This window comes from Sciurus vulgaris (assembly GCF_902686455.1).
Source record: "Sciurus vulgaris genome assembly, chromosome: 6".
Taxonomy (NCBI): domain Eukaryota; kingdom Metazoa; phylum Chordata; class Mammalia; order Rodentia; family Sciuridae; genus Sciurus; species Sciurus vulgaris.
In genome coordinates this window covers 10023520-10048095 of record NC_136466.1, presented here as the reverse complement: position 1 = coordinate 10048095, position 24576 = coordinate 10023520, and the positions used below count along the sequence as shown (strand labels likewise).

The window sequence follows — 24576 nt, the reverse complement described above, 5'->3', positions numbered from 1 at the left end:
GCCCACATTTTGTTACTTCACTAGTTGATGAACATTTGTTGTTGTTCCTTTTTGGCCACCATAAATAATTCCTTGAACATGTACATACAAGTCTTTGTGTGGACCTGTGTTTTAAAGTGATTCATGCTACAGAGTTACATAATAACCTCAAGGATCATGAGAAAAATTAGATTATGACAACACAATTCAAAAACTTTGTTAACGACAGATAGAGAAAAGATAGAAGTCTAGTAACAGTGTCGTAGAATTTTACATTTTAAATGGTTGAGAAACACCTGACCAGTACAGACAGTGTGGAACTTTGACTTGAAAAGATTTGAGTTTGTGCAAACATTCCTGAGATTTGCAGCTCGCTCATGACTGTGAAGTGACAGAAGGGAGATTATCCGATGTAGGATGGAAACTCATACCACCAGGTGAGGCAGGGTGTGGCTGCTCTGAGGTGGCTAGTATATATATCAGGCATGTGTATTTTGCGGAGATTTTGGTCCATTTGGCCTGGTTACAGTTTTCTGCATTTACTTAGCATTTTCTTTTTTTTTTTTTTGTAGATGAAATCATTTGGAAACAAAACTCATGTTCGTTTGTGCTCCGATTATCCCCTGATAAGCCTTAGCAGTTTAACATGTAGTGGAACAGATTTGCTTCTTTGAAATAAGCTTTATGGAAGATAAATGAGGATGCGTTTTGAGGGAAGGAAAGAGCTCTCTGTGGAAAAGCGTGTCATTGCCTCTTTCTCTTCATGCGATTCCCATTTTGTTTCTCAAAAAGCCCAAATGATCATAGAATATTTTCTTTGTAGGAAACTACATTCTGAATTATGTGGCATCACAACCTAAGCTGGCTCCCTTTGTCATCCAAGCTCTTATTCAAGTCATTGCTAAAATCACTAAGTTGGGGTGGTTTGAGGTTCAGAAAGACCAGTTTGTCTTCAGAGAAATTATTGCTGATGTGAAGAAGTTTCTTCAGGTAAGAAGGCATTATTACCTTATTCCAACATCATTACTTGCCTTTTTTGGTTTAGAATACTGCTTTTCTTAGAGCTGTATGGTTTGATTTGGCTACCAGCACTACACCATATTAACTATCACATATTACTTATACTTGCATCCTTTGTTGTTTTTTGTCAATTCAGTTCATACTTACATAACTTCCAGAGCAGAAGAACACAAATAAACATGTTTTCTAATTTCAAAAATGTATGTTCTTTCATTTATGACATGTATATGTACTGCATATATACAAACCATGTATATAATGGTTTTCATGTAGGATCTAATATATGGTCTAATCTTAATTCTCATTCCAACCGTGGGAAATGAGAAAACTAGGACTTAGGTTAAATGATTTTATAAGGTCACAGTGACTTAGTAAAGCATATAGCTAGCACTTCAACAAGTTTTCTGACCTTTATTTTATACTGTACCACATTGACTCATCATTTTCTCAAGACTATTTTAAACCTAAGTTATTAAAGTCATAGCATACATTCATGCTTAACTTACATAAATTCAGATATTTGGATTGGGAAAAGGAAAAACAGCAAGAGAACCTGCAGTGATTACATGTCCCAGGATACCGTGGGAGTCCTGAATCTGCTCTTGGTTCCCTATGCCTCTTTCTTAAGATGATTCAGATATTTTTTTAAAAAATGCTTTTTTCATACAAACATATTCTCAGCTGAAGGACAATTACCTTAGCTGGTGCCCATCAAAGAGACAGTGAGTGATGTTACAGTTCTCGAGGAATATTCGGCAGTTTTGGTGGAGGGATGGTTCACCACTGGTTTATTAGTGATTAGGGTAGTTTTGACTTCCTGGGATTTTCCTTTTCATGCAGTAAACTTTAAAAGTCAGCCCTTGCTAAGTTATAACCCCATCATAGTACAGTACTGCAAACTCATACTGTGAAATACTGACCTGCATCGCTCCTCTTTCATTCATGTTGTTAAGACCCTGTGAACAAGTGTTTGATCATCTGAAACGTGACAGGAGTTAAGTACATTCTTAGCCCTGTGGAGAGCAGCAAGCACTGCTCAGGAGGAGGTTTTATTCCGAGAGAGATGAGTTTCTCACTTCAGATTTGGGTTTGTAATTTTAGCTAGTAGAGTAGTATCCTCTTGTCATTTACTAAGACTGGTAAGAATCATTACAGTAGACAAAAATATACCTGGAGTTCTTTTACAATAAAACTGAAGTTGAAAACCACATGAAATGAAGTCATTTTTGTTGACTAGCATTTCTCAGACTCCCTCTTCAGTGGCTGGTAAGTTCAGCTTTAAGTTGGGCTTTAGCATATTCCTTTTGTCAGTTTGGGGAGACAAGAAGAAACAAAGTGTTTTATCTTGAAAGTTTATTATAATACCATAAAAGAATATTTAGCACTTGTTTTCTGGGTATATGACTTGACCTAGCCTTGAGTCATGAGAAAAACAATTTGTTGTTTTAGTGCTCTAAAATAGTACCACAAGGTTCATTTGGGTATTAGCACCTTGTGTGAATTTTGTTCTGAAAATAATAGGTCTGTTAGAACTTCGATGTCCTGACCATCTGGGGCACCCTCTTTCTCCTGTGTAGCAGCCCTATTGCTGCCATGCTCCGCTCCCAGCATATACATATACATATACATACAGACCCAAGAGATTGTCATCTAGGGCAGGGCTGTTTGAATTGCTGCTTTGCAATAGGAGTTTACGTCGGTCGTAAATGAATTTTGTGCTTCTTTCATCAAGAAAGACTCACCAAAATAAATAAATTAAGCCAGCTTAACTGAACAGTATCCTTATTAACTTAGCTGAGTTCTGTTCTGGTACATGCTCTTTATTTTGTTTTAGATCAGTGCCAAGCCATTTTCACATTAGAGTTGAATTTGCCAGTGGCCACTGGGTTCATGGACCAGCAGTTGGCAAGGATGCCACGTTTTGAGAAACACTTATTGACTCTGTACATAGAGAGGGATGCTTTAGGGAATAGGAAATCAGGGACTCAGTCAGGCATCCTGACTCTGCTGAGTGCGTGGAAGAACTCAGGGATGTTTCTTTTGCTCATTTTGTTGTTGTTCTAGGTAATTTGAATTTAATTACATCTAGTGACCATTATTAATGGAATTCTGTGAGGGTTAGAAGAGATGACCAACTGTAACATTAACATATTTGAAAAGTGTATCATCTGTTAATGTTTTTGTATGATCGCACTGTAATTCAAAGTTACACTTATTTTCATATTTCCACTGTGATTTTGCAGTAGGGTAATTTGTTAATATTCATATAAAATCTGAGTTTTGATATGAAGGAAGTTTTGAGGTGATTTGGAACCCAATTGTATTAGTAACAGTATAGAGGCTATGAAACTGTATACCCTATTGATATTTCATACATTTACCCTTTATATTGGGTGCTTTATATGCCTTTGTTGTAGACATAATGAATCCATACATGTATACTACTAAATAATATTAAAAGTGTCTAAGTGATTTTATCTGATGTTGTATTAAGGGATTTGAATGAATTCCTAAGCTTTTTATTAATTATTTATTGAATACAGCTGTCACAGTACATGTCAAGTAAATTTATAGAGCCAAAAATCATTTTTTTGTCAGTGTTATTTGTAGTCTTATAAGAAATTCTAGACTAAACTCATATTTTGAAACTCTTAGTTCATGATAAGTCCCAGGTGCCAGAAACATTTTGTAGACTATAATGTGGTTCTAAGGTTGGTGAGCATTTTCCCTTTCAACTCTGTGTACTCAAATTTATCTTTCAAAAAATGAGCTTGAAATCCTTATATTTCTAGAACTCAGTGACTTTTCTACATATTTTTAAAAATATATATTATTAAGTAAGTGTGATGTTTTGATATTTAATATTTTGTAATTATTACCTGGTTTACACAGTAAGAACCAATCACATGTCTCCACGTAGGCTAAACTTGGTTATTTTTTCCAAAGGGTACTGTGGAGCACTGCATAATAGGAGTAATAATCCTTTCTGAATTGACTCAGGAAATGAACCTGGTAAGCCTTTCCATCTAACGGGAACATAGTTTGCTTAAGTACTGCTCTTTCTTTGCTGCCTTTATTTGTGGCAAAATATAGAGTCATCTTTTTGTGGCATAAAACTCTGACTAAGCAAAATCTTTTTCTGTATGTCCATTGTTTTTGGTGGGATAATTAAATAGCAGAATATTTGTTATTGAAAATATCAGCAATAGTAGAATGTACTACAGAGAGCAAAGAGTTAGACATGGTCCTTGCTCTGTGAGCACTTGGAGAATTAGCCTTTTATCCTCTGCATCTATAGTAATATATAACTGTAAGAAATCAATTATATGCATAAGAGAAATAAACCTTTACTTATTTACAAATACCGGACAAGTGGTTTGGTGAATGATTTTCAGCAGTGAACACACAGCAGAACACATTCCCAAACAGACCTCTTGGTACTTTGCCACTTTCTACCTGGAATTTTCACCCTTACAAGGAAGCTCCACCTCCCCTCAACAGTGATTTTTATGAGCTCAGCAGCTGAGTACATCATCACCTGCTCCCATTCACTTTTGTGCTTAGTGTGCTTCAAAACAGGACAAAAGCAGAAATTGAATTCTTTGTGGGATAATTTTATAATAAAGGGGGTTATGGAGTTTAAATTTAGAAACTGTCTTCCTCTTGTGGTCTGTGTGCATGTGTGGTATGTGTATGTGTGCAAGGAGAACTTGCATCTGCAGGGCCACTTGCCAACTCCCTTTGGAGTCACTATAGCCATATGTATTTTGAAAAATGTAAAACTTTATTTTTATAATTGAGTTCAATAAGAATTGGAATATTTTTTCTAGACTTAAAGGAAGAATTTCTAAAATTTAAAATGATTTCTCAGTTTACCACGGTTATCATCTTCCTGACTTCTCCACCCCAGATATGTGAAGATATCTTTGCTGTATATCTGTCTGTATCTCTCTTCCCTTCTCCTTCCCCTCCTTTGCTCCCTTCCTCCCTTCCTCCATCACTAGTAATAATACCACATTGGCAGGGATGTTTCATAGTTTTAGTATGAAAGTTTAACCTCATAAAAGTGAAAAGAAAAATATAATAACGTGTGTACCTAGTCATCCAGTTTTTATATATTTTGCTAATCATAAAACTGGCAATTTCATTGATTACCTACTCACAGCAAAGGTAGGAATATAGGCTGCTCTGGAAATGAGGGTTGTGTTTAGTGTGTTACTGGAATAAGACTAGATAATGTGGAGTTCTAATAAAAGTATAGTTCAGAGATCAACCAAGTATCTTTCTTAAAATAAAAAAAAAAAAATTACAGAAAACTTCTCAGTTCAAAGAAGTTTTCTTGACCATTTGATGCTGAGTTTCGACTTGATCCCCCACCCCCAGGGAATACTTTAGTGTATTTTCTGGATTATCATGATACCACCATTAAAATTTAAACAGGTCAAAACTGACATGTTACTGTTTTCTAATTCTCGTAGCCTATTCAAGTTTCACCAGTTATCCCCAAAATGTACTTTATCATGCATCGTATTTCTTTCTCGTGTTCTGTTAGTCACCTTCAGTCTGGAAAAAGTCTCAGCCATTCTTTCATTTTTATGACCTTGACCTTTCTGTAAAAGGTCTCATTTTGAGATGGTTTGATGTTTCCTCGTCATTAGATTCAAATCATGTCTTTGTCAGGAGTGTTACAGAACTGATCCTGTGGCCTTCTCATTCCTCCTGCCAGGAAGTGCATGACTTGTTCTGTCACATAACTGAGGAGGTTTACTTTGATTCTCTCTCTCTCTCATATGTGGTGCTGGGTATTGAACCCAGGGTCTTGCACATTAGGCAAGCACTCCACCACTGAGCTGTATATCCCAATCTCAGTTTTGGTTTTATTTTGAGACAGGCTCTTGCTAAGTTGCCCATACCTCAGACTGCAATCCTCCTGTCTCAGCCCCCCAAGTAGCTGGGATTATAGACATCGGCTCCTGGACCCCACTCACATTGATCTCTTAATATGGTCTCTGCCATGCTCTTGTATTGTAGATTATTTCCCCCATTGGAATTTAAAAAAAATTTTTGTGGAGAGGTACTTTAAGACATCAAAAATATCCTGTTACTCATCAGACTGAACATTTTTACTGATTTGTTTTCAGCAATAAAGATACCTGGTTTCTAATTTTATTTAATAGGATATATGCATATTATTTTGATGTTCACGTTTCCCCGAAATTTGGCCATAAGAGACCATTTGGGCTGAATTTTGTGTCCAGTGGGCATTTCTTCATCATTTTTTGAATGCTTTTATTCCTTCTGGCACAGGATGACCCAGGCTTATCTTGCATAGAACCAAGTACCTTTGAAGGAAAACTCCAAGGTCTGAAGTGTGATTTTGGCTTCATATTATGGAAGAATATGGCTTCTGTGGAGATATTTTAGTTGGCCTAATTTTATGTAATTTTGAGTTTCAAGTAACATTTATTAAGCATCTCTAGAGGACATTCTGGGGGTGATTTGCATTACATAAGAAAAATCCAATGTTAATAGTTGTCAGATGTGTGCCTTGTAAATTCATTCAGTGTCAGTAAGAGGGTGTATTTTTTAAAAAAGGACCCAGACTCAAGTTATCCTACTTTGTCCAGAAGTCAAGGCCGTGGCTTCTCTAGTGTATTTAGTAAAAAAAAAAAAAAAAACCTCAGGAAGTAAGTGTCCTGCGCCTGCCTGGTGGAGGCAGAGGTGCGCAGTGGGAAGTGGATGTGCATGCCATACCTCAGGCTTTCAGTACCTCAGTGAGTAAGTAGCCCAGATAAAACAAGCACCACGCCTTGAAGAAGATGCTGGATAAGGCATGGGTTTGTAGTTTAGCTCCATTGCCGACGCCTTTGTACAAACGTCTTCACTTCTTTAAATTTGCATATCATTCTCTTGAATTGAAAGTGGAGAATGGCATCTCCTTACATGACTCTTGTGAAGAACGGATAACCTGTTAGCGTGGCTTCCAGTGAACAGAGGCCCTGAGCAAACCTTTGTTTCCCTTCTGCATGCTGTGGGCGTGGTGATCATTGAGAGATTAGGCTAAGAGTGTATGCTACAAACTCTTAATTTTCTCATGTGGTAAGAAAAGAATAATATGTATCTCAGAGGTTAGTTTTGAAGATAAAGTATGTGAAGAGTAGTTAATAAATTGAAATTATAATGCCACATGCTCTTATTTGTATTAAAGAGATTTTTAAAAAAATCTATTGAGGGAAGCATTGTAGGAGGGATTTTGAGGTTTAAGGGAGGAACATTGAAAATGTAATTCAAATCTTACATATTGGATATGGATTCCAGTAACTACTTTCTGTAATCACTTCAGACTTCTATTATGTTTCATGTTTTATAAGTAAATGTTGCATTTAAGTCTAGTCTAAAACATGTGGGAGCTTAGGAAGTGTCAGATAATCAATTTTTAGCTAACTGCTTTTTCCAAATCTGTAAACATTAGCAAGAAAAATGGATTATGTACTTTATCCACATAGCAAAAGGAATAAATAATAATGCTATAGCAACTCTAGACCTTGATGCTAATAATCATTTGGGCATCAGACCTCAGCTTAGTTTGCTTTTCCCTGCAAATACATGGAAATATTTCTAGTATCAATAATATAGTTTGGACATACTATATTTTAGGTCGGAAACTCAAGACCTAATCCTAGTAAATTTAGTCCTAAAAATTATATGCCACCAGCTAACAAAGTATTCAGAGGGAATGTTATTGCTTACATCGTAAGTTAGATTTCTTGTTTATAGTATCTGCTTTTAGTGGTTTCCAGAATACCAGTGACATGCTATTCAGAACACCAGTAACATGAACCAATGACATATATGATATATATAAAGATACCACTTTCATACAGAAGAATGTTTCTGTTCTCATTCAGTGACCGATCTACAAAGTGCTAGGGTTTGAGGATGAGTTCAGAGACTTCTCTTGTTGCAGATGGCATCTGGGGTACTGGGAAGTTGTTTGTGTGATGTGAAATGCAGTGCCTGGTTCAGGAACTGATGGTCTTGGTGTCTGGTATTTTGTAGTCGGTATTTTTGTTGCCTCTAACAGTGTGATCAGCTCTGCCTTTTAATTTCTAGATCAGTGTGGTTTGTCAGAAGAGCACTGAATGAAAACAGTCCAGAAACCAACTTCTTAGTAAAACAAATCATTTATCCTGGTAGATTTTTAAAAAATATTTTATTAGTTGTTGATTAGCCTTTTTATTATTATTATTATTTATTTGTATGCAGTGCTGAAACTAGAACCCAGTGCCTCACACCTCCTAGACATTGCACTCTACCACTGAACCACAATCTCAGTCCCTATCGTGGTAGATTCTGAAAAGTTCTTTTAGTTCTCTACTTTATGATTCTTTAGTCACGATTTTCATACTTTTACTCACTGAGTACATTTTTGCTGTTTTTTAGTTTTGAGATGAATAGGTCTGGTTAAACTAACTTTTCTTCATTTTTTAGGTTGATTATTCTAGACCTTCAGCAAAACACAGGAAAATAGCTACCTCGTTTCGTGACACTTCTCTCAAAGACATACTAGTACTAGCATGTTCTCTTCTAAAAGAGGTAAGTTATTTAGTAATTCAATTTCCTAGTGAGAGTACTTAGGAAATTTTAACAGTTTCAAAAGAATTTCAAGTAGATTCCCTCTTCCCCTAGTTCTGCCTTTAAAAGAAGGCAGTAAATTTGTACAAATCTCTAAGAGGTTCCAAAAAATTGGCTTTTACTCCCTGGGTATATGAAATAAAATCTAAAGGGGATTTAGTAACTTGTCTTTAGGTAGTAGTTTGTCTTTCTCCTGTATATTCTTAACTGAAGAAACTAAATTGAGTCTTAATTTCTCTCTCTGCCTGTCCATGTTTTGATGGGATGTAGATGAAAAATGAAATGACAGTGCAGTTTTCCTGATTCATTAAGTACCAAAATTTATTCCTAGGTTAGCTAAGATAGCTGACTCTAACAATTTGCTGGGGAAATAGGAATTCCCCATTTGTTACTTAGTGCCCTACTGAACATTAGTGATAGCATGATTCATAACTGCCTTATGTTCTCTTTATTAACACAGTGAATCTATCGTGCCACTCAACCTGTTAGGGTAGCACAGCACTTCCTAAAGTATGTTCCACTTAGAACTAGTTCTCTTTATGTCAGTTCTGTGGTACCAGTTAAGTACTCCTTACCCTAAAAACTTAGAATCAGAAATGTTTCAGATTTGGAATTTTTGCATAGACTTTATTGATTAAGCAACACCAATCCAAAAATCCAAAATCTGAAATTCACAAAAATGCAAATATTTTTGAGTGTCATGTAGGTGCTTCAAAAGTTTCATATTACAGGACCTTTTGGATTTCAGATTTTTGGATTAGGGAATGTTCATCCTAACAGTAACATGATAACTGCCCTACTAGGTCAGACTAAAAGACCTTTTCTTTAATATGAAGAAATATATGCAAAAGTAGGTAGATGCAAAATGTAGCTTATGTAAAAGTAGACATAATCGCCGCTCAGGAACACATGGATCAGTTAAATAATAACAACTTGTGCCTAATCTTGTTTCATCTCTATCTACCTGCTCACTTTTCTTTCTTTCTTTTTTTTTTTTTTATTCTTGGAGAATTCCAAACTTCGCATCATTTCTTCTGCAGATATTTCATGAGGTGTCTCTAGAAGGTGTAGTCTATATTGGCGTGTCAGAGTGGATGTTGTTTTGGGGTCAGAATGGCTCTCCAGAAGCTTTTGAGTGTCCTCCCACACTCAGAGTTCTGACATGCCTTGTTAAACCGGTGTCTCTGTTATAATTGAAGTTAATCCCATGTTTCTTGAATAATGTTTAATTTTTGACTTGTTCAAAGCCACCTTTAAGTTAATAATTCTGTATACATTTATACAGTTGTGCTACGGAGAGTATTTATCTTAGTACTGCCTTATAACTTTAGAGGACGACCTGCACTTATAGCTTCAGGTATAAATGTCTTTATTCTTATTTCACAAAATTAAATTTGAACATAGTCTGTCATTGTAGAAATTTGTGGATAGTGATTTTACTTTTTTCCCCTAATATTTGGAATAACTCTATTAACTTTTTTTTAAAAATAATTTTCATTTGGCATTGAAGAATTAAATTCGTGAAGTTAAAATTTATTGATGTGTTTCATATTATGGTGGTTTTTTTGTTTGTTTTTGTTTTTGTTTTTTGATATAGGAGATTAAACCCAGGGGCTTTCAACCACTGAACCACATCCCCAGCCCTTTTTTGCATTTTGTTTAGATACAGGGTCTCACTGAATTACTTAGGGCCTTGCTAAGTTACCGAGGCTGGCTTTGAATTTGGTGACCCTCCTGCCTCAGCCTCCTGAGCCACTGGGATTACAGGCATGCACCACCACACCTGGCTCATAGTATTTTATTTTGAAATTTTTTTTTCAGGTGTTGGCCAAACCTTTAAATCTTCAAGATCAATTTCAGCAGAATCTGGTGATGCAGGTCTTGAAACTGGTCCTTAACTGCCTAAACTTTGACTTCATTGGCAGTTCAGCAGATGAGTCTGCAGATGATCTTTGCACAGTCCAGATTCCAACAACCTGGAGAACAAGTAAGATTAAGAGCATGAGGGGTGGTCAGTGTAATGGTGCAGAAGGAGACAATATATATGCCCTGGCTAGTGTCATCTTTGTTTTGTGCTTGGCGATCGGAAAAGAGTTTTGCTACTTAAAGAAATTTGCTATCCAAAATAGTTACTGATACCCAGTATCAAAAGGTTGTATGATAGTAATTGCCATATTTTGAATTTGGAAAAAAAGAAAAGAAAGCTCTAGGGCTAGATGGAAAGCAGGCTTGGGAGGAAAAAGAAAAAATCAAGAGCTCTGTTTGGAAACTTTCACATAAATAGAATGGAAAAGGATCTAATAGTAGGCAGGAGATGTCAACATATTTTCCAGAGTAATAAAGATAATAAAGTAGAGTAAGTGACTTGGTAGAGCAGAGTTGCAACTTACTTTCTTAAAGAAGGGATACCAAGAATAACAAGATAATTTTTCCCCCACATCCCAGAAAAAAGATGGTACTTGGGGTACCCCTAAAGTCAGGCAGGGAATGAGGCTTGAAGGACTTGGTTAAAAGGCACTATTCTGAATAGTCTCTTCTCTACCACCTGTGCAGTTAGGTGACTGCCTTTCCCTCTCTCTTCCTTATCTCCACTGTCCCCTTGCTTCATAAGACCAAGGTTTTTTCCTGAAGAAATTAAACTAGAGAATATATCAGAATATATGATATGAGAATCAGGAATACCTGATATAGTTGAGGAACACTGTGTTTGTCAGTTTTTTTGTCACTGTGACAAAAATACCTGATATAAACAATTTGGAGGGGTTTCAGTTTGTGGTCACCTGGCCCCAAGGCAGAAACATCAATGGCAGAAGGGCGTGGTGGAGAAAAGCTGCTCACCTCTTAGTAGCTGAGAAGGTGGGAGGGGAAGACAGACACACACACAGAAAAGAAGGAAGGGGCCTGGGACTAGATAAACCCTTCTAGCACACCCCCAGTGACTTACTTTCTGTAAGTTGGTCCCAACTTCCAGTAATCCACTCAAATTATTAGTCCATCCATTGTATTAATGAGGTTAGAGTCTTACTGATCCAATCATTTCTTGAAAGTCTCACCTCTGGACATCACTGCCTTGGGGACCAAGCCTTCGAGTACATGAGCCTTTGGGGGAATATTGCAGATCCAAGCCATAACAAGCACCATGGATTTTGTGAGAACTTCTAGTATGAAATCAGAGATCAAACAACAAAAAGGGATTTAATGTTCTCAATCTTGACTTGGCGATGAACCAACATGCATAATAAAAAAGCGCACAGACTAAACATATCCATGTGCACACACATTCGTACATGTAAAACTGGGAAATCTAGTAGATTGATGAATTAAATCAAGCTGAGTTCCCTGGTGTTGTTGTTATGAGAAACTGGGTAAAATTTGAGGTCAATCTGTACTGGTTTTTGCCATTGAATATGAATCTACGATTATCTCAAAGTTTAAAAAAAAAAAAGGTGGGAGAATTATTTAGAAACAGACAAGGTGAAGAGTAAAAGTTAGCTTCTAAATAGTAGAGAGACGACAGAAGAATGCATCCCTGGAACAAGAGCAGGATATTATTTAAAAATAAAAATTCAGAGAATGTCCCCAATTTAAAAGATAGTTGCCAATAAATAAATAAATAAATAAAAATAGAAAAAAAAAGCATTTAGTAGAAGAATGGGAATAGAAAGTTAATGAAATTTAGAAGGTAGAACAGAAAGCAAGATGTTTGAAAGGAGAAAATATAAGAAAAGTAGAGGATAAAACAAGGTCTGGTATTTGATGGTTTGGAGGACCAAAAGACAAGGACAGAGAAGACAGAGGAAATTTCCAAAAACATTCTCGGCACTGAGGGACATAAAGTTTTTGGACTGAACTGTCTCACCACCTACCCAGCATCAAGAATGAAAAGGTGTATGTGCTAAGCTTCCTAATCAAGACGTTTTAAAATAGAGAGGATAAGGGAAAAAGAGTCCTAAAATGTACAAGAAGGAAAAAAGGCAGTCACCTACAAAGGATTGGAATCTAGAAGGGTAGTCGATTTCTCCATGGCAACATCATAGACTGGAAGGCTCAGACTTCTACAGGAAAATTGTTTTCAAACTAGATGGGAATTACCAAGTATAACCAAGAATAAAGACCTCTTCAGACATGTAAGTCCTCCCAAAATTTCTCCCTTCTGTACTTGCTCTCAGGAAGCTATTTGATGCACAAGCCAAGAAGGTGGAAGAAGGGGAGGCAGGAACAGGGACTCCGACCCAGGATCCAATGAAAGACATAGGGAGGAGACAGTGTGTGACAGTTAGGGAACAGAGGAGGTGGGGCTGAGAGAATGGAAATGAGGTGTTGGGTGCTCTTGACCATGTGGAAACATCATGAAAAACATCTTGCAAATCAGAGCATTTAGAGTTTGTGACAGATTTACATCAAAGCAAAGGAAAAATGCTGTGATTAATTACAGAGCGAATTATGAATGGGATACAGTATACTTCTAGGATTAGCTGTTAATGTTCTTTATATTCTTGCATAGTCATAATAAATGTAAACACTTCAGAATTGGTTTAGTCACAAATCGCATGGCTCATGGGAGGAGAGGGTGGAGGTGGAGAATGGTGAGGTGTGGCTGCAGGGTAGGGCCAGACAGCTGCAGCCTCCTGTGGTCAGGGTGAGACTTCAGCTGCTATCTGAAGTGAGACAGCCAGAAGTAATAGTGCAGAACATGATTTGGAAATATAGGTAAATTTGTTGAAAGGTGGTTGGAACGGACTAGCATATAGTTGTTTTTATATTGTAGGCTTTTTTGTACTGCTTACTTTTTAATAATTTTTGATATTTTAAACAATGTTCATATTACTTTAATATAAATGAAAGTAGTTAAGAAGATTGCCCTATTGAGAACTGTAGATGTTCTATCAGCTAGTTAGTTTATAATCTCTGTTATTTCATTTTTCCGAGGAAAGTAGCTAGGAATTTAAAATAGCTCAGCTGTGACGAGTGACTACGTGTAGAGGTCTCAGTGTCCTTGGTTTGTGTGCTAATGTTTTATTTGTTAAGATCACTGAATTGAAAGTAATGGTATCAGAAAATAATTTTTTTTCCAGTTTTCCTGGAACCAGAAACATTGGATCTTTTCTTCAATTTGTATCATTCACTTCCACCACTACTGTCTCAGTTAGTAAGTAAAAGTCATTCATTACTTGATTGAAAAATACCTGTGATCTTTACCTGATGAAAGTAAGGGATGGAGTTTATTTATCCAAAAAACTCTGCTAATACTTTTTGGCTGAGTTGACTTGTCACAGTCGTTCTTGTGGTCATCCCAGATGTATGTTGCTCCAGCTCTTTGTTGGGTTTTGTTTATTTTGTCAGTAGTCCATTCCATTTTATTGTTGAGCCAGAACTGGGAACTGATGTTTTTGTTCCTGCCGGAACCAGAACAACACGCCAACTTGTAAATACAGCTTCCTTACTGGTCAGCTCCCATAGGGCCGAAGTCCAGCTGTCAGCACCCTCTCCAGGACCTTGCCTCCTCTCTAACACCCCTTTGCCCTCCAGGGCCTGGGCTTGACACATAGCCTCCACCAGATATCACTGAATGAAAGACAAAGGGGATCTGCTTACTTGATTTTTGTTCAGGACTCCTGTTGTTTATTGAATTTTTTAAATGAAATCTGTTTATATGTTCAAAAAATCTTGAAACTGTGTATAGAACTTTGAGACTATGGGTTCCATCCTTGCATTGCCTATAATAGATCTGATAATGTTAAAAAATAATTATAAGTTTAATATCCAAGCTTCTAGAAATAATGTTGAGGAAGTCTAATATTGCTATTCCTGAAAAGATGTTCCTGATTTAAAGCATATACCAGTAGTATGCTTGTTTTAGATGTGTTATCATTTAAAAAGGGAGCAATGGATTCACAAAATCACCCTTTAAAAAGCACGTCTGTCCTTAAACCTGGAGGTCAAGGTAATGACTTTTAAACTGGGTTTCACTGGATTCTGGTGTTTCCAGACAGTGCCACACTTCTCTTTCAACCAAAGCAGTTTTGCTTGTAGTTGTCTAAAAACCATGATTTTATGTAATTATGTTTTACAACAAAAAGGTACTGGCAATTAAAAAGTAGATAACATCTGTTGCCTGAGACGTTTATTGGCATGCTCTGATGTGGTGCTTGTCTGATCTGGCCATCACAGTGGTCCTGCAGGTTTCCTAAGGCTGTCACCACTAGGTGGACCAGGAAAACAATGCACATGCAGAATGGCTAAGCAAAATCCCCCCAGGGCAACACTGTGCACATTGTTACGGAGATCAAAACCCAGTTCTTGCTGAACATGGTGGTGCTTGTCTGTAATCCCAGTGACTTGAGAAATGAGATGGGAGGATTGCAAGTTCAAGGCCATCTTTAGCAATTTAGCAAGACTCTCAGCAATTTAGACCTTGTCTCAAATGAAAACAACAAAAACAAAAAAATAAGAACTGGGGTTGTGACTTAGAGGCCGAGTGCCCCTAGGTTAAATCTCTAGTACAAAACAACAATAAAAACACAATGGTTGTATTTGCCCCCAAGCCCTGGGTGTTTTGCTTTTAATACATCAGGGTTTCCTGAGTCTGTACATCCGAGTTCTGAAGGAGGAGGTTTTAGGTTTATTTGGCTTTTGTATTTTTTTTTTTTTTAAACTTGGATTTTGTTTTTTTAACAATAGGGTCTGTGACAAATAAGCATGCCTTTTAAAAAGACAGTCTTCTGATCTTTATACCTATTCTCACCCTTGCCAAGAAAGCCAGACATTTGTATGGAATTTCCAAATTAAAGTATTTAAGTATTGACAACTGATTTTAGTTAAGCTCTAGATTAAGAGTCCCAGCCTGTTTTAATGCACCTGTGTCAGTTTCATTGCAATATTCACAGAATCAAAAAGTGTTAAAAAAAAAAAAAAGGGACAAGCAAATATGTGGACCAATTTGGGCCACTTTGGCCCGAAAGTTGCCAATTTGGGGCCTTACTTATAATAAAAAAGACTTCAACAGACATCATTAGACAGAACTCTTCCAGCATTCTCCAAACTGTTTAAGATACTAATGGATGGTGTAAGATTCCATGACTAAATAAATTTGGGGTGTTCTGGATTAAGTGAAGTTACGGGATTTTTTTCCCCCTTTGCAGGAATACAGTTAATAACTTCACAGTATTTCTTAACGTGCTGTACCATGAGATATTTTCTGTTTGTAGAATATATTTTCTCTTTGTAGAACATCTGGTTCATTGGCTTACAGTGGGTGGGCATCATAAGCAATTGAGAGTTTTCTTAATGTAGTCATGTCTAGGCCCTACTGTGGCACATTTGGTATAGAAAAACATGTTACATGAGGATGCACACAAATAGGAATTTTAGTGGTGGGATAGAAAGGTTGTGGGTGGTAGTATGATGATGCTCAGCTTTTATTTTATAATGAATAATGCTCTTTTATCATTAAAATTAAATACATTTTAAATTAAGTACTAGTATTATTTATATGTGGCCATGGCTACTTTTAAAATTGAAATGAATTTTTTGTTTCTGTTTTTAGGCACTCGCGTGTTTAGTTCAGTTTGCTTCTACAAGAAGGTCCTTATTTAGCAGTCCAGAACGTGCCAAGTACCTTGGTAATTTAATTAAGGGAGTGAAAAGGATACTTGAAAACCCTCAGGTATTTATGAAGTAATTTAATTAATACTTAGCATATAGAAGTATTTCTGCTCAAAGGCAGATAATAAACTCATCATGAATTTATTATGATTCTGGAAGAAAATATTTAGTATCATATTTATCTTACTTAGGTCTCATTTGTAGTAGAAATGGGCAGTTTTTAAGAATGGATGTTGCCATGGAATACTTCTGTGTTCCTCTCCATTTTTTTTCTTTTAGTTGAATATGAAAAGAGATCATATATCTTATTATGCTTCTTTTACCATTGTGCTACATTTCCTTGCCCATATTAGTTAAACTATTGAAGTGATTAAGTCAGGGTTATATCCACCTTTTGAACTAGAGGATTTAATATAAATCTAAGTGTTAATATTGGGGTAAGTGGCTTTAAATTATGAAATAATGTCTTTTTGCCCTCTTGTGGACAAATGTGAGTTCATCGATTTTAAAACTACTCCACATTAATTTCAGAGATCCTGTGGCAATATCCATTTCAGAGAATTGCAAAGCCATAACTAATGAGTGATTTCGGATATCTAGATAAATAATTTGTTTCACTATTTATTTTGTTTCTGGTTTAAAATATCTGTAATTAAACTACAGATTTTTAAAAGGTTAAGTGGTAATTTCAATAGGTTTACCTAAACCTCTCGATTATTAATCACTTTTGGGGGGGCACAGATAATACCTTTCTACAGAAATAAAATGTGATTGTTTTCCAAAAAGTGATGTTTTGCAGGTTATTCTCAGGAATATTTATGAATTATGCATTTATTTTATCTTTTCATTGTTAGTGTAACTGTGAATTTTATTTGTTTAGCTGGTGAATGGAATTTTTACCAACATACTTGTTTAATTCTCTGTCATCAACCAAAATTGTGGAAATTATATCAATGATAGATGATTCTATTAAATGATTTTCCAGCATTCTCATGTCAATGTTTCAGTATAAAAACTAGTCCAAGTATTATATGGTATTAGAATTACAAGCGTGTATTCAGAAAAACTGATTATAAAATGTCTTTTTGGAATTTGTCCTTAATAATTAGATACTTTTTAATTCTTTATTTCTTTTTCTTTTGTTTGTTTTTTGTTTTTTGTACTGGGGATTGAACCCAGGGGGTGCTTAGCCACTACGCTACTTCCCCAACCTTTTTCAAAAAAACATTTTTTATTTAGAGAAAGGGTCTCACTGAGTTTTTTAAGGCCTCACTAAGATGCTGAGGGTGGCTTTGAACTTGAGATACCCCTCCTCAGTCTCTGGAGATGCTAGGATTACAGGTGTGTGTCACTGTGCCCAGCAGAACTCCCCCCACCCACCGCAGTGCTGGGGATTGAACCCAGGGCCTCACACATGCTGTGGAAGGCTCTGGACCACTGAGCTACATCCCCAGCCTTTTTATATTCTTTCTTGGAGCTCCTATGAATGAAATTTCTTAGACTCATTGAGTATAAACATACACTTTATAGAATTCTCTTTCAGGCCAGCTACAAATTCTGCAGAATGGTAACTATGGAGGTGTTGACAAATGTGTCTTGTTTTCATGCAGCTCATAGGCAACTGGGAAGACCTTTCTAGGTCTTTTCCTTTTAACCTGTCCTCTCTCAGAAGTTACCTTTGTGTCTTTTCTTGTTGTTAAACTTGGTTCCCTACATGGCAGTAATTTGTTTGAATGACTAACACTTAAAGACAGGGAGTTAACTCAAGGGCACAGTGCCTATACTCGGAAAGTGTTCCATGAAAAGAAATTGGTTATTTGTGTGTACACACACCATTTAACTTAAGTCTGGTCTTATTGCTCCTTTCTAGGGTACCAAGAACCCATTCTTGTTTTTCACCTTAAATATTTTAAAGACCTTTGCTGACTTCTGTTTAGGCTATAACACACACTCTTGTTTTTGTGTAATTAGAGGTTCCCAAACCTTTGTTGTGCAAGTCTTTGTTGTGCAAGTAAGTCTTCTTCTAAAAATTCTACTTTGGATTCCTTATTATGAATAATTGACAACATTAAATTTAACATTAAATCACTTGTTTTCTTACGTTGTTCTCTACCCAGTTGATGTAAAATACCATAGGTACTTCTGAAAACTAATTAGAAGACTTAGTAAAATTCTTTGGAATTTTAGTAGCTTTATTATCAATAGGTTGGTTTGTTTTAAAAGACTTACTTTTTGTCTCATAATATAGGGTTTGTCTGATCCAGGTAATTATCATGAATTTTGTCGATTTTTGGCTCGTTTAAAGACAAATTATCAACTGGGAGAGTTAGTTATGGTCAAGGAGTATCCTGAAGTTATCAGATTGATTGCTAATTTTACTATTACTAGCCTACAGGTACGTAAAAAAAAATAATTGATGTTAAGCTGTACTTAGTTTTAGAACAATTTCTTGATAAAGGTTAGTGGGGGTGTTTTTTGTTTGTTTTTTAATACCTGTTACTTTGAGTACTTTGCTGAAAATGTTCTTTGCAAAGTTTTAGGGAAAAAAAGTTGCAACATTTTTAATAAGAAAAATTGAAAAATCACTTAAAGTGTCTAATAATTAAAGAATAACTTGAAACTGTAATAATGTCTATGTGAGTGAATAAAAGAATTTTTTACAGACTGTATTGTGGTTGAATTCTTTTCATAAATTTGGGATAGGATTACCAAACCATAATTTCTACATGATGTTAATTCTATGAAAAATATGTTCATTTAATGATTAAAAGAAAATACTTTAATATTTTAACATACTATAACATTTTAATAGTGATCATCTCTGAATAGTATAATATTATGAGGTGTTGGTTTCTTTAACATTTTTGCATTTATGAAATTTGCTGTATTGTGTTCATTAGTTATATAATCAGAATAAAAGTTAATTTAAAAAATATCTTGAGGAATTTTGCTTTGTATTTGTTATTCTAGAAAGCTATTAAGTTATTTTAAATTGTGTTTGCTTTGTTTCTTTGTAGCATTGGGAGTTTGCTCCAAACAGTGTTCATTATTTATTAACTCTCTGGCAGAGGATGGTAGCATCAGTTCCTTTTGTGAAATCAACTGAACCTCACTTACTAGACACTTATGCACCTGAGATCACAAAGGCCTTTATCACTTCTCGGTTGGAATCTGTCGCCATAGTTGTGAGGTATTAAAAACTAAATGTTTCTGTTGTATTTTCATCTTTTGCATCTTGGAGTCTTTTAAGATTGAGTTTAAAGTTTACCCTCTTTAGTGTAAAGTCCTATGAATTTTGATGAGACTATGCATTTTTATAAATACCATCACAATTGAGATACTGAATAGTTCCATTGACTCTTAAAAGGTTTTTTTTTTTTTTTTTTTTTTTTTTTTGGACACTTTGTAGTTCTCTCTGGCAATAACTGATCTGCTTTGTTTGCCTGTTTGCATTTCTTCAGTGTGAGATTCCTTGGTGGCATCATTAAGTGTATATTTTACTTTATTAAAACTGCTAAATTGTTTTCCAAAGTTGCTTTAACATTCTGAAATTTTTAAAAAATATATTTTCTTAGTTGTAGATGGACACAATACATTTATTTTATTTATTTATTTTTATGTGGTGCCAAGGATCAAACCCAGTGCCTCACATGTGCTAGGCAAGTGCTCTACCCCTGAACCACAACCCCAGCCCCAAAATTTTGAATTCCTAACCTGCAATGTATGAAAGATCCGGTTGCTCTGCATTCTTACCAGACTTGATGATATTGTCAGTTTTTAAATTTTTTAGTCATTCTAGAAGATGTGTAGTAGAAACTCATTGTGGATCTAGTTTGCATTCCCTTAATGAGTAATAATGTTTAGCATCTTTTCATGTGTGTGTTTACCTCTGTTTATATTCTTTGGCAAAGTGTCTGTCAAATCTCAAATCTGTTGCTCTTTTTAAGTGGGTAATTTATTTCTAACTGAAATTTGAGAGTCCTTATTATAATCTGTTCAGAAGTCTTTTTATCATATATGTGTTTTGTAAAATATTTTTTCTCAGTCCAACATTTGCATTTAAGTCTTTAAGAGAGCAGAAGTTTTACACTTTTATGAAGTTCAATTTATCCTTTCTTTTCTTATCTGTATCATGTGTTTAGTGTTGCAACTAAGAAATCTTTCTTACTCAAGATCACAAAGGTTTTCTTTTTTCTTCTAGAAGTTATAGTTTTAGAATTTACATTTAAGTCTATGTTCCACTGAAAGTTAATTTTTGTATATTATAGGAGGTAAGGTTTAAGTTCTTCTTCCCCCTCCCTCTCCCCCTTTCCCTTCCCCACTCCCTTTGCTGCCTCATTCTTCTTATTCTCTATTTGCATCTGGATCACCATGCGGAAAACACTGTCCTTTCTCCATTGAATTTCTTTATTGTCAAAGATTCATTCATCACATTTATGTGGTTCTGTTTCTGGATTCCATTCTTACTAATCTCGTGTCTTTTCTTCCAACAGTGCCCTGTCTTGTTCATGATAGATTTATAATAAACTTTAAAACCAGATAGTTGGAGTTTTCCAACTTAGTTTTCCCTTTGCAAAGTTGTTTTGGCTATTCTACCTTTGCTTTTCCATATACATCTTAGAATAAGTTTGTCAGTTTCTACAAAGAGATTTTGCTGGGATATTGACAAATTCACTGAGTATACAGATTAATTGGGGAAAAGAATTGAGATCACAGCAATATTGAGTCTTTCAGCCAATGAGTGTGTCCTTTATTTAGCTTTTTTCTGATCTCTGTTACCAGTGTTATATAGGTTCAGCCTTCATATCTTACATGTTTTTTTTTTTCCCAGAACACCAAGCATACTCATTTTATTTTTATTTTTTTTAATTAAAAATCATAAATTTACATAGGGCAATGTTGTTTGATTCATTGTTATTTTTTTCCCTTTCCCCCACCCCTCCCACCCCTCTTTTCCCTCTATACAGTCCTTCCTTCCTCCATTCTTACCACCCTCCTTACATATGTTTATTTAGATGTAATTAGTATTTTGTTTTCCAGTAACTTTGTATGATACTGTTTTTTTTAAATTAAATTTCCAATTATTGATTGTCAGCATATTGTAACACAGTTGATTGTGCATTGATATTTTATGCTCTGACCTTAGTAGACTCACCTATCCTGGTAGCATTTTGTGGTTTCTTTGACATTTTCTGTGTACATAATCAAGTCATCTTGATATGTAGACAAGTTTATTTCTTGCTTTCAAATCCATTTGTCTTATTTCTTTATCCATCATAGAGTCTTTATTTTATTTAACGTAAAGTTTGTGGTGAATAAAAATACATTCTTGGCCGTGCGTGGTGGTGCAGGCCTATAATCCCAGTGACTTGGGAGGCTGAGGCAGGAGGATGGTGAGTTCAAAGCCAGCCTCAGCAAAAGCAAGGTGCTAAGCAACTCAGTGAGACCCTGTCTCTAAAAAAATTACAAAATAGGACTGGGAATGTGGCTCAGTGGTAGAGTGCCCCTGAGTTCAATCTGTGGTACCCAAAAGTAAAGTAAAGTAAAATAAAATAAAATAAAAATACATGCTGATGTAATCTGCACACTTGTATTTTCGCAGAGATCATTTAGATGACCCACTGGATGATACTGCTACTGTGTTTCAGCAGCTGGAGCAGTTGTGCACTGTCAGCAGATGTGAATATGAAAAGACGTGCACTCTTCTTGTACAGTTATTTGACCAGAATGCACAGAATTACCAGAAACTTTTGCATTCAGCTCCTGGGATACCTGTGGACATGGCAATTCAAGAAGGTCAGTAAATTTCATGACTACTATGTAAGTAATATATTGAATATTAAGTGGTATCATTAATTACTTCATTTTATAATCTTACTGCAGATTATTTTCTTGTATTTCTCCCAATTTCTGGTTCCCTAGTAAGTCATTAATTTTATTAACCTACTAGATATTTTGGTGTGGTGGCTTAATAGTTGATTTTTAATTCTTTATAAGATTCATAAGAATACTTCTCTATGGAATTAATATCAAGGGAAGTTAATAATCATCCTTGAGCAGATAGTATATGATGTAACTTTTAACTAATTATGTTTCCATATATCCTAGTGTTGTTGCTGGTATTAGCCAGTAAAAACTTGTGTAAGCTCTCATTATGGTTTTACCTTTACATATTAGCCTTCATCATGGCTTTAAAACTTTTTTTTATTTCTCATTTTTCTCATTGTTTTGTTTCCAATCCCCTATTTAAGGAGGAGGCATTTATTTCTGTATATCTCTTTAGAGTCTTTCAGGAATGTGGCAGGGAATAAAAGTAAAATATATTCTCACATTCTTTAATGAGCTATTTTAAGAATGGAACTGGATGCATACAATTCTAATAGAAGGCAATTTAATTATAATTTCAAATTTTTTTTCTATATTTGTTCCTTTTATCTTGTGTTGGAAAGTGAGTTTAGTAAGGGATCATAGTCAAATTTACTTCCAATGATTGCCTGTCACAACTCTTAAAGAAAGTCTTTAGATTATCCCTCACATTTGCATAATATTTTCTTAAGATACCTTTAATTTATTTTCTATCACATTTTAAAGTTGCATAGTATGGCTGATGGGGTATATGAGTACTAAATATTCTTTCTTATTGGAATATCATTATTGAAATTAAATGGTGGAGAACTAATACTTAGCAACATGACCTCTTCATTACTATTTTCTTTGGTAAAGCTTTGAAAATTATTAAATACCAAATACATAGAAGAAGACATTTATCTGTGTATATAAACATAGATAATAGCATTATTAAATATGATTATCTATTTTTTTTTTGCTTTTTTTTTCCCTTCCCCCCACCCCTCCCACCCCTCTTTACCCTCTATACAGTACTTCCTTCCTCCATACTTGCCCCCCTCCCTAACCCTAACTCTAACCCTAACACTAACCCCTCCCTCCCCCCATTATGTGTCATCCTCCACTTATTAGCGATATCATTCGTCCTTTGGCTTTTTGAGATTGGCTTATCTCACTTAGCATGATATTCTCCAGTTTCATCCATTTGCCTGCAAATGCCATAATTTTATCATTCTTTATGGCTGAGTAATATTCCATTGTATATATATACCACAGTTTCTTTATCCACTCATCAATTGAAGGGCATCTAGGTTGGTTCCACAGTCTGGCTATTGTGAATTGAGCAGCTATGAACATTGATGTGGCTGTGTCTCTGTAGTATGCTGATTTTAAGTCCTTTGGGTATAGGCCAAGGAGTGGGATAACTGGGTCAAATGGCGGGTCCATTCCAAGTTTTCTAAGGAATCTCCACACTGCTTTCCAGAGTGGCTGCACTAATTTGCAGCCCCACCAGCAATGTATGAGTGTACCTTTCTCCCCACATCCTCGCCAACATCTGTTGTTGCTCGTATTCTTGATAATCGCCATTCTAATTGGGGTGAGATGGAATCTTAGGGTGGTTTTGATTTGCATTTCTCTTATTACTAGAGATGTTGAACATTTTTCCATATGTTTGTTGATTGCTTGTAGATCTTCTTCTGTGAAGTGTCTATTCATTTCCTTAGCCCATTTGTCGACTGGATTATTTGAATTCTTGGAGTAAAGTTTTTTGAGTTCTTTATAGATTCTGGAGATTAGTGCTCTATCTGAAGTATGATTGGCAAAGATATTCTCCCACTCTGTAGGCTCTTTCTTCGCATTGCTGATAGTTTCCTTTGCTGAGAGAAAGCTTTTTAGTTTGAATCTATCCCAGTGGTTGATTCTAGCTTTTATTTCTTGTGCTATGGGAGTCCTGTTAAGGAAGTCTGATCCTAGACCAACAAGGTAAAGATTTGGACCTACTTTTTCTTCTATAATCTGCAGGGTCTCTGGTCTGATTCCGAGGTCCTTTATCCATTTTGAGTTTAGTTTCGTGCATGGTGAGAGATATGGGTTTAGTTTCATTCTGTTGCATATGGATTTCCAATTCTCCCAGCACCATTTGTTGAAGAGGCTATCTTTTCTCCATTGCATATTTTTGGCACCTTTGTCTAGTATGAGAAAATTGTATTTATTTGGGTTTGTGTCCGTGTCCTCTATTCTATACCATTGATCTACCTTTCTATTTTGGTACCAATACCATGCCGTTTTTGTTACTATTGCTTTGTAGTAGAGTTGAAGATCTGGTATTGCAATACCCCGTTTCACTCTTCCTTCTAAGTATTGCTTTAGCTATTCTGGGTTTCTTATTCTTCCAGATGAATTTCATAATTGCTTGCTCTATTTCTTTAAGGTACATCATTGGGATTTTAATTGGAATTGCATTGAATTTGTATAGCACTTTAGGTAGTA

The 24576-nt window shown here is 35.6% G+C and overlaps 1 protein-coding gene across 5 annotated transcripts in view; it reads left to right on the top strand.

The window, feature by feature from the left end:
* Positions 1 to 24576, top strand: part of RANBP17 (RAN binding protein 17) — a 284952-nt gene that overhangs the window by 13857 nt on the left and 246519 nt on the right. For 2 of the 5 annotated variants that reach the window (XM_079145397.1, XM_079145394.1), the window contains exons 4-12: positions 803 to 969; positions 3946 to 4011; positions 8491 to 8595; positions 10456 to 10621; positions 13710 to 13783; positions 16181 to 16300; positions 18488 to 18634; positions 19257 to 19429; positions 21842 to 22035. In XM_079145397.1, the coding sequence (XP_079001523.1) occupies positions 803 to 969; positions 3946 to 4011; positions 8491 to 8595; positions 10456 to 10621; positions 13710 to 13783; positions 16181 to 16300; positions 18488 to 18634; positions 19257 to 19429; positions 21842 to 22035 (1212 nt within the window). The remainder of the gene's footprint in view (positions 1 to 802; positions 970 to 3945; positions 4012 to 8490; positions 8596 to 10455; positions 10622 to 13709; positions 13784 to 16180; positions 16301 to 18487; positions 18635 to 19256; positions 19430 to 21841; positions 22036 to 24576) is intronic. The other 3 variants (XM_079145395.1, XM_079145396.1, XM_079145398.1) reach the window with 3 other exon arrangements.